At 57.0% G+C, this 10445-nt stretch overlaps 1 protein-coding gene across 1 annotated transcript in view; it reads left to right on the top strand.

Annotated features, from left to right (window-relative positions):
• HSPG2 (heparan sulfate proteoglycan 2) overlaps nt 1-10445 on the top strand; it is a 111080-nt gene that overhangs the window by 80022 nt on the left and 20613 nt on the right. The window contains 16 exon segments of the mRNA XM_017886455.1: nt 300-435; nt 606-757; nt 1525-1663; nt 1761-1912; nt 2458-2593; nt 2711-2862; nt 3039-3177; nt 4350-4562; nt 4823-4915; nt 6442-6593; nt 7303-7444; nt 7817-7968; nt 8358-8499; nt 8597-8737; nt 9067-9201; nt 9458-9642. Of these exon segments, the coding sequence (XP_017741944.1) occupies nt 300-435; nt 606-757; nt 1525-1663; nt 1761-1912; nt 2458-2593; nt 2711-2862; nt 3039-3177; nt 4350-4562; nt 4823-4915; nt 6442-6593; nt 7303-7444; nt 7817-7968; nt 8358-8499; nt 8597-8737; nt 9067-9201; nt 9458-9642 (2361 nt within the window).

Below are 10445 nucleotides of genomic sequence, written 5' to 3' on the forward strand. Positions count from 1 at the left end.
CGCTAAGAAAAAGCTTCCATTTGTAAGGTTATTCATTTTAGATACATCTTGATTTTTGAGGCATTGAAATGTGTGTCTAGAATTGATGAAATGTGGTATGAGTGTGTACCCAGCTCACTGGGGCTCCTGGGGTCGACCACCCGGCTCCTGGACAAGAGTCCCCCTTCCCCATGTGAAGGACAGGGAAAGTGATCCAGAGCTGGTGGCCAGGTCTTGGGAGTCAGAGTGAGGCAGGATTGCAGGTTATAGGAGCAGGGGTGTCCTGAGGACTCCCTCTGACTCACCTCCATTCTGACCAGACCCACGGCTCCCTGCTGAGACTCTACCAAGTGTCCCCCGCCGACTCAGGCGAGTACGTGTGCCGAGTGTCGGGCAGCTCCGTGCCCCTAGAGGCCTCCGTCCTGGTCACCATTGAGCCTGCGGGCTCAGTGCCTGGTGAGTAGCTCTCAGGGAGGGCAGGGCTGGAGGCCCAAGGTGGGAGGTTCCCCACTCTTGCAATGGCAGGATCAGGAGGCCAAGCTGCAGACTGCACCTGCCGTGAGACCAGGAGCCCCATCTCATCTCACCTCCCAGCCAGCTATTGACCCTTTGCCCTCTGTCCCCAGCACTTGGGGTCACCCCCACAGTCCGGATCGAGTCATCATCTTCGCATGTGGCTGAAGGGCAGACCCTGGATCTGAACTGCCTCGTTGCTGGTCAGGCCCATGCCCAGGTTACATGGCACAAGCGCGGGGGCAGCCTCCCGGCCCGGCACCAGGTAGGAGGCAGGAGCTGAGGAAGCCTGAAGGACCCTGTAGCTGCAGTACAAGAGCATAGGCCTGACAGGGCGTGGTGGCTCACGCCTGTAATCCCAGCACTTTGGGAGGCCAAGGTGGGAGGATCACGAGGTCAGGAGTTTGAGACCAGCCTGACGGACATAATGAAACCCCATCTCTACTAAAAATACACAAATTAGCCGGGCATAGTGGTGCGTGCCTATAATCCCAGCTTCTCAGGAGGCTGAGGCAGGAGAATCGCTTGAACCCAGGAGGTGGAGGTTTCAGTGAGCCAAGATCATGCCATTGCACTCCAGCATGGGCGACAGAGCGAGACTGTCTCAAAAAAAAAAAGACCATAGGCTTTGAACTCAGGCACATTCAAGTTCAGACACTGTTCCGCCACTTGCATGCTGTGTGACTTTAGGCCAGTCACTTGTCACTTGATTCCCTGACCCTCAGTGTCCTCGCCTGCCAAATGGGCTCATGCTGCCTACCTCATCTCCCCTGTAGCATGTCAACAAACACTGGTCCTCACTTTTCTCTGGTGCCAAGTCTCAGGCATCCCTGGCATGGGTGAGGTGGGAGGCTAGACCCACTCCTGACACTGGGGCGGGAGATAGGAAGGCACAAGGTAGTTTCTCCTGGAAGAGCTTCCATCAAGTTCCAGCTGGCTGGGCTGGGAGTGGCACCAGGGAAGGGAACAGGAGCTTGGCGTGAGCCGCAGTGCCCGGTTCTGAGCCTGCCTCCTCCCTCCTGATCCTCCTAGGTGCATGGCTCGAGGCTACGGCTGCTCCAGGTGACCCCAGCTGACTCAGGGGAGTACGTGTGCCGTGTGGTTGGCAGCTTAGGCACCCAGGAAGCCTCGGTCCTTGTCACCATCCAGCAGCGCCTTAGCGGCTCCCACTGTGAGTGTCTAGGGGGTCATGCAAATGGTAGAGGACTGGGGGCCCCCACTGCAGCCTCAGCAGCTCCCACACCCTGCCTTCCATCTTGCCCTCCCAGCCCAGGGCGTGGCATACCCTGTCCGCATCGAGTCCTCCTCAGCCTCCCTGGCCAATGGACACACCCTGGACCTCAACTGCCTGGTTGCCAGCCAGGCTCCCCACACCATCACCTGGTATAAGCGTGGAGGCAGCTTACCCAGCCGGCACCAGGTACAGGGCCAGCAGGTGGGGAGGGCAAAAGCAGGGCACACCAGCCCCCAGTGGGAAGACAGGGAACTCTCAGAACCTCACTCTGTGCTCATTCAGTCATTCAACAAACACTGAGTATCCTTGCTGGATGGGTCCTGGACTGGTGCTGAGAATACAGAAATAAGGCTCCCTGACTTCAGGGAGATCCACTTATGCGCCAAATCTCACTGAAAAGCTGCTCTGGGCCATGTCCTGTGCCTGGCACTGAAGATTCTGGATGGAATGAGACAGTTGTCTGCTCTCAGGCAGCTTGCAGGCTGTGGGAGCCCCAGCAGGATACTCGGACAACACTGCGGAGGGCCTTAACAGGCTTTCTGGACGGGTGACAAAAGGCTAGTCCACCCCAGCCCAGAGACAGGACGTATGCTCTGCTGGGGGCTTCAAGAAGGCCACCGAGGAGGCAAGGCGGGGGCTCCCAGAGCCCAGGGGGCAGTGGCAGCAGTGCCCAAGACGTAGAGGTGCTGCCCACACCTACTGCCACACCTCCTACCACCTGCTTCCTGCAGATCATGGGCTCCCGGCTGCGGATCCCTCAGGTGACTCCGGCGGACTCGGGCGAGTATGTGTGTCATGTCAGTAACGGTGCAGGCTCTCGGGAGACCTCGCTTATCGTCACCATCCAGGGCAGCGGCTCCTCCCACGGTGAGAGCAGAGAGGGCAGGGGGTCAAGACAAGTGGTATAGGGGGTGGCAGAGACGTCCCCGGTGCCATCACTGTTACCTCACTCTGGCTGTGTGGTCCACACCCCTCTGTCCCCAGTGCCCAGCGTCTCCCCACCAATCAGGATCGAGTCCTCTTCCCCTACGGTGGTAGAAGGGCAGACCTTGGATCTGAACTGTGTGGTCGCCAGGCAGCCCCAGGCTATCATCACATGGTACAAGCGTGGAGGCAGCCTTCCCTCCCGACACCAGGTACAGAGTGGAGCCACGGCAGCAGGGGTGGAACCCTGGTCTCCTGGGGTGAGCAGAGCAGGCTCCCTGTCTCATGGACTGGGCCCTGGGTAGACAGACAGCAGCCTCGACAGGCTGAGCAGGAAGGCCTGAGCCCTCCACTCCCTCTCCCTCTCCTTCCCCATCTGCACACCCAGACCCATGGCTCCCACCTGCGGTTGCACCAAATGTCTGTGGCTGACTCGGGCGAGTATGTGTGCCGGGCCAACAACAACATCGATGCCCTGGAGGCCTCCATCGTGATCTCCGTCTCCCCTAGAGCTGGCAGCCCCTCCGGTGAGTCTGCCCAGGAAAGGGACAAGGGATACAGGCAACAGTGTTCCCTGGGGAGAAGGAACTTTCGGGTCAGAGTCCTCAGACCTGGTGGTACTCAGGCAAGGGCCAGCAGAAAGATGCATGGGTTCAAAGGCCGGGCGCAGTGGCTCATGCCTGAAATCCCAGCACTTTGGGAGGCTGAGGCAGGCGGATCGCTTGAGCCTAGGAGCCCTGGACAACATGGTAAAATCCATCTCTACTAAAAATACAAAAATTAGTCTGGCGTTGTTACCTATAGTCCCAGCTACTTGGGAGGCTGAAGTGGGAGACTTGCTTGAGCCCAGGAGGTTGAGGCTGCAGTGAGCTGTGATTCACTGTGCTCCAGCCTAGGCAACAGGAGTGAAACACCATCTCAAAAAAAAAAAAAACCCTGGGTTCAAATCCTGCTTGTACCACTAAGGGACTTAAAGAGTTACCTTCCACTCTCAGCCTCAGTTTCCACCAGTGAAATGGGGGCATTGACCTTTCCAACCTCTCAGAAGTACACTGTTCAATACAGTGGCTACGGCTACCCCGTTTCTAACATTTCAAGTTCTCAGTAGCCACATGTGGCTTGCAGCCACTGTCTTGGCCTGTGCAGATAAAAAACATTTCCATCATGGCAGGAAGTTTATGGACTTTGTGAGGGTTAAGTGAGTTAGTGCATTTAATGTGCTTAGAGCAGTGCCTGGCATGCTGTAAGTGCTTTCTAAGTGTTGACTATTATTATTATTATTATTATTTCTTTTTTTTGAGAGGGAGTCTCACTCTGTCACCCAGGCTGGAATGTAGTGACGCGATCTCAACTCACTGCAACTTCCACTTTCCAGGTTCAAACGTTTCTCCTGTGTCAGCCTCCCGAGTAGCTGGGACTACAGGCACATGCCACCATGCCCCACTAATTTTTGTATTTTTAGTAGAGACAGGGTTTCACCATATTGGTCAGGCTGGTCTCAAACTCCTGACCTCAGGTCATCCACCCACCTTGGCCTCCCAAAGTGTTGGGATTACAGGCATGAACCACCATGCCCGGCCAAGTGTTAACTATTATTATTACAGCTGGGGGGTGAGATTTTCCATGGCAGAGGGTCCCACCAACGCTGTTCCCAAATCTGACAATGGCTGAGCCGACTCACTGGTCTCTGTTCCCCCAGTCCCTGGCAGTTCCATGCCCATCAGAATTGAGTCATCATCCTCACACGTGGCCGAAGGGCAGACCCTGGATCTGAACTGCGTGGTCCCCGGGCAGGCCCATGCCCAGGTCACTTGGCACAAGCGTGGGGGCAGCCTCCCCAGTCACCATCAGGTAACGCAGACTGAGCCACGAAAATAGAGTGAGAGGCCTTGCAGCTGTGGGCGGATACCCTGCTAGCTCTGCCTAAGGAGCCGGAGACCTTAGGGACCCCCTGAGGGGGTGCAAGTAACCTACCTGTTCCCAAGAAAGGGAATATAAACGTAGCCCCAGAGAACCATATAAATACAAAGACGATTCCAAGACTGGACACTGAACTCTGTTCTCTAGATAAATGATCAAACATAGAAAGTATAAATCAGGGCCCACGGCTCACGACTGCGGTGCACCCAGGTAGATACCCCCGAGCCGACATCGGGGTGAATACGTGTGGAGGCAGGTGGAATAAGAGGGCGGCTCTTGGCCCCTGGAAGGCCTCGGTCCTGGTCACCATTGAAGCCTCTGGCTCAAGTGCTGTCCACATCCCCGGTGAGGGTCCCTGCAGTGGGACTGGGAGGACAGAGGAGGGAGGAAGGGACAGAGAGCCAGGGGGCAGAACTGGGAGAAGGAAACAGTTTCTGGCACTTGGCGAGAACTGCCGCTGATTCCAGACTTCACCTCCTGCCACCCACATGGTCCCAGGACCGAGGAGCCAGCGTAAGTGGAGTGGCTCCTATCCCTCTCCACAGCTTGCGAGCGCAGGCTTTGGAGTCTGGCATCTGTGCATGAGTCCTGGCTTCTCTGGCCACACTTGGAGATGTTGCACAGGGGACTTCAGCTTTCCATGTGTCACTGTCCCTTATCTGTAAAGAAGGGGTAGTAGTAGTGCTCTTGTACTCTACTATCTAGTGATAGAGTTCCCAAGAGCCTGGGGCTGCACCTCTGCGAGTATGGGAAGGTGATTTATACATCTTTATTAGGGCCGGTGTGGTAACTCACACCTGTAATCCCAGCACTTTGGGAGGCCGAGGTGGGCGGATTGCCTGAGCTCATGACCAGTCTGGTCTCAGAGTTCGAGACCAGTCTGGACCACATAGTGAAACCCCACCTCTACTAAAAATACAAAAGTTACCTGGGCGTGGTGGCACATGCCATTAGTCCCAGCTACCTGGGAGGCTGAAGCAGGAGAATCACTTAAAACCGGGAGGCCGAGGTTGCAGTGAGCCGAGATTGCACCACTGCACTCCAGCCTGGGCGACAGAGTGAGACCCTTTGTCTCCAAAAATAAGTAAGTAAGTAAGTAAATAAATAAATAAATAAATAAATAAATGTCTTTATTAGTACTGGTGGCATATAAGGGACAAAAAAACACATCAAGCTTGTCCTTATTTCTTGGAAATCTTTGTTTACGATGGGGCTAAGTAGTTAAGGTTTTTCAAAAGTGAATCAGTTGAAAGGAAAATGTCCAGTAATTAACAGCACAGGGGGCGCATGCTATGCAGAAATCATAAGGGAATATGGATTGCTAAGTAGTAAACATGATCCAGCACCTCTTAGGTGCTGGGCCCTGTCATATTTACACGTTAGTTCATTTTGTCTTCACAACAGCCCTTTGAGGTAGATGGCATTGTTCTCTCCAGTTTACAGACGGGGAAACTGAGACTCAGAGAGGTGAAGTTCTTTTCCAAAGGTCATACCACTAATCAATGGCAGAGCTGGGATTTGAATCCAGGCAGTCTGGCCCCAGAGTCTGGGTTCTTAGCCACATTCTCTCCAAGTTGGCAAACATTAGGGGCCTCGTGGTCTGTGTGGAGGTGTCTAGACCTGAGCCCTGGCCCCACTGGTGCTGGGAGCGAGGGAGGAGGAGGAGATGGTGGGGCTACTGCCTGGGGGTGGGGCTGGGGGAATGAGAAGTGCCTCCACCTCCCAGGCTAGCCCAGCTGCTCCAGGCCTCCATGGAAGGGAAAGAAGCCATGTCCCAAATGGCCTCTGGTCCTAACATCTGGGCCCCAGGGGAATGGCTGAGGGCATCAGTGTGGGTATCTCAGCTCACTGACCTCTCCCCTGTGCCCCAGCCCCAGGTGGAGCCCCACCCATCCGCATCGAGACCTCCTCCTCCCGAGTGGCCGAAGGGCAGACCCTGGATCTGAAGTGCGTGGTGCCTGGGCAGGCCCACGCCCAGGTCACGTGGCACAAGCGTGGAGGAAACCTCCCTGCCCGGCACCAGGTAAAGGAGATGGAGAAGGAGGCATGCCTCCTCCACACCCACAGCGGTCCTGCCTGAATCCAGCCCTGAAGAGAAAGTGATCTCAGCAACCGAGGCTTGTGGGGAATGGCAGCAGGAGGTCACTGGAGTCAGGAAGTTGAGAGCAGGCTGGGCACAGCAGGGCCACCACCAGCCCCACACCACCTTGCTGCAAAATAGAAAAGGACACCTCTGGCCAGGTGTGGTGGCTCATGCCTATAATCCCAGCATTTTGGGAGGCCGAGGCAGGTGGATCACTTGAGGTCAGGAGTTCAAAGCCAGCCTGGCCAACATGACTAAACCAAAAATACAAAAATTGGCCAGGTGTGGTGGCAGACGCCTGTAATCCTAGCTACTCGGGAGGCTGAGGCAGGAGAATCACTTGAACCCAGGAGGCAGAGGTTGCGGTGAGCTGAGATTGCACCACTGCACTCCAGCCTAGATGACAGAGCGAGACACTGTCTCAAAAAAGAAAGAAAAGAGCACCTGTTACTCAAGGCTCTTGACTTACTTCTACCGGAAAAACCATCCTAATAAACATGCCCTCCACAATGCAGACTGTCAAAGGGGTCGCTGCCAACAGGATGCACCTACATACCTGTGCATGGCAGTCCCAGGGTGTGGGTACCAGAGGCCTGGGCATCTGAAGGCTCCCAGCTCATCCTCCCCACTCTCACCCCACCTTGGCCAGGTCCACGGCCCGCTGCTGAGGCTGAACCAGGTGTCCCCAGCTGACTCTGGCGAGTACTCGTGCCAAGTGACTGGAAGCTCAGGCACCCTGGAGGCTTCTGTCCTGGTCACAATTGAGCCCTCCAGCCCAGGCCCCATTCCTGGTGAGTGACAGGGAACAGTGGGCAATGCAAAGGCGCGGGGCCCCTTCCCAGCGCTGCTCTCTCCTCTCTCCCGGCCAGGCGCTTATTGCTGCCTGCAGGCAGGGTTTCGTACCACGGAGGATCAGGCCAACCCAGGTGTTCCCAAGTCTGACGATGGTCCCGTCCCCTCAACCAGGGGTCCCTAGCCCTGGGTGTCAGGAGGACACTTGAGTCCCCAGGGAAAGGAGACCCTTCTTAGGTTGTATCAGCCACTCTCAAGCCACTGCACCCCCAGGACCAACTGGAGTTGGCCTTCACTGCCACCACCTTCAGCCCCTGCCTTGATCCCTGGAGCCTGGCCTCTCTCACCCCACCCACCCCCTGTGCCCACAGCTCCAGGACTGGCCCAGCCCATCTACATCGAGGCCTCCTCTTCGCATGTGACTGAAGGGCAGACTCTGGATCTGAACTGTGTGGTGCCCGGGCAGGCCCATGCCCAGGTTACGTGGTACAAGCGCGGGGGCAGCCTCCCCCCCCGGCACCAGGTACAGGGGCCAGGATGGGGAGGATTCCAGGGCAGGCAAGGTTAGACCTACAGTTGCTTTCTGCACCCAAACCTCATGCAAACACCAGCCTGCTTGGGTACCCCAGGGGATAAAATACTTTTGGGGGATGAGTTCACCAGCCTGCAAATCAGGAGACCTGGGTTTTTCTCTTGGCTCTGCAGCTGAATCATTTCCTGGGCCTCAGTTTCCTCCACTGTAAAGTTAGTGGGTTGGACTTCTAGGATTCTGGGAACAAATCTTCCGTCAGCCCTGCCAGCTGGGGCCCTGGGCTCCCGAGAGAACTCTTGGGCACCAGCACAGGTGGGCTTGGGGACATTTCTTGTCCCGGGGATTTTGCCCTGATAACTGTCCCCTTGCTGCTCTGACAGACCCATGGCTCCCAGCTGCGGCTCCACCAGGTCTCCCCTGCTGATTCAGGCGAGTATGTGTGTCGTGCAGCTGGTGGCCTAGGCCCTGAACAAGAAGCCTCCTTCACAGTCACCGTCCCACCCAGCGAGGGGTCTTCCTACCGTGAGTATGGCAGATGCCATGGGCAAGGGGGGAAGGGGAGGGCCCTGAAGCTGAGCCCACCCCTGCTGAGCCCAGCCCTCTGCCCCTTTGGCCCCAGGCCTTAGGAGCCCGGTCATCTCCATCGACCCGCCCAGCAGCACCGTGCAGCAGGGCCAGGATGCCAGCTTCAAGTGCCTCATCCATGATGGAGCAGTCCCCATCAGCCTCGAGTGGAAGACCCGGAACCAGGAGCTGGAGGGTGAGCCAGGCTGGCGGGCAGGTGGGCAAGCTGGGGGCAGGTGTGGGGGTGCCATCACCCCCACTGTGCAAGGGTGGGGCGGAAGTCTGGATGCCCCACATTTGTGGTGTGACCCTGAGTAAGGCCCTTCCCGTCTCTGTATGGCGAGGGCGCTGGACCCAGGAGTTTGCAAGGCCTTTGTTACCTTCTGCTCTCTGGGATTCTGTGAGCTGGACACACCCCAGGCCGGAGGGGTTGGAGGCGTGGGCCCAGGGGCACAGGCTGGCAGCACCAAGACACGAGAAGGACCAGGTCAATCCTCTCTCACCCGCCCCCATGCAACCTTACAGACAACGTCCGCATCAGTCCCAATGGCTCCATCATCACCATCGTGGGCACCCGGCCCAGCAACCACGGCACCTACCGCTGTGTGGCCTCCAACGCCTACGGCGTGGCCCAGAGTGTGGTGAACCTCAGTGTGCATGGTGAGGGGACGTTGACTCTGTGGGGCTCTGCCCTCCTGTTTCCAGCCCTGATTCTCAGCTCACAGCCTCCAAGTTTAAATCCTTCTTCTACCACTGACTCTGTCTTGGGCATTCTCCCTCTCTGAGCCTCAGTTTCCGCCTCAGTGCAGTGTGGAGACAGGTGCCCACCCAGCACTTACTAAGCTGGAGACCATGGCAGTGTGGGTGACCAGCAGAACCCTGCCTGTGTGTCAGTGCTTGTCATTCCTCCGCACAGGGCCCCCTACAGTGTCCGTGCTCCCCGAGGGCCCCGTGTGGGTGAAGGTGGGAAAGGCTGTCACCCTGGAGTGTGTCAGTGCCGGGGAGCCCCGCTCCTCTGCTCGCTGGACCCGGATCAGCAGCACCCCTGCCAAGTTGGAGCAGCGGACATATGGGCTCATGGACAGCCACGCAGTGCTGCAGGTGAAGCTGGGCCTGGTGCCTCTCTGGGTCTGAGGCCCAGTCCAGGGTCCAGCCTTGAGCAGGTGTTTGGAGGGGATAGTAGTGGATGGGTGGGTGGTGATGAGTGGATGGAGAGAGGAAGGGAGGAATGGGATGGGATGGAATGGGTGGATGGCGAATAGACTGGAAGATGAGAGGGTAGAGAGAAGGAAGGTAGGAGAAGGAAGAAAGAATGAGTGGAAGGATGGGAGGGTGAGTCGAAGGCCAAGTGGATGGATGGACTAATGGGGTATCATGAGGATGAGCCCTCAAGCAACCAGATGGGAGAGCTGAAAACCAAGGAAAGGGCCAGGCATGGTGGCACGTGCCTGTAATCCCAGCACTTTGGGAGGCCAAGGCAGGAGGATCACTTGAGCCCAAGAGTTCAAGACCAGCCTGGGAGGCCGAGGTGGGCGGATCACCTGAGGTCAGGAGTTCAAGACCAGCCTGGCCAACATGGTGAAACCCCGTCTCTACTAAAAATACAAAATTAGGCCGGGCGCGGTGGCTCACGCCTGTAATCCCAGCAATTTGGGAGGCTGAGGCGGGTGGATCACGAGGTCAGGAGATCAAGACCATCCTGGCTAACATGGTGAAACCCCATCTCTACTAAAAATACAAAAAAGAATTTCTGGGCGTGGTGGCGGGTGCCTGTAGTCCCAGCTACTCAGGAGGCTGAGGCAGGAGAATGGCGTGAACCTGGGAGGCGGAGCTTTCAGTGAGCCAAGATCGTGCCACTGCACTGCAGCCTGAGTGACAGAGCTGAGTGAGACCCTGTCTCAAAA

This window comes from Rhinopithecus bieti, unplaced genomic scaffold (assembly GCF_001698545.2).
Source record: "Rhinopithecus bieti isolate Rb0 unplaced genomic scaffold, ASM169854v2 scaffold_14826, whole genome shotgun sequence".
Lineage (NCBI taxonomy): Eukaryota > Metazoa > Chordata > Mammalia > Primates > Cercopithecidae > Rhinopithecus > Rhinopithecus bieti.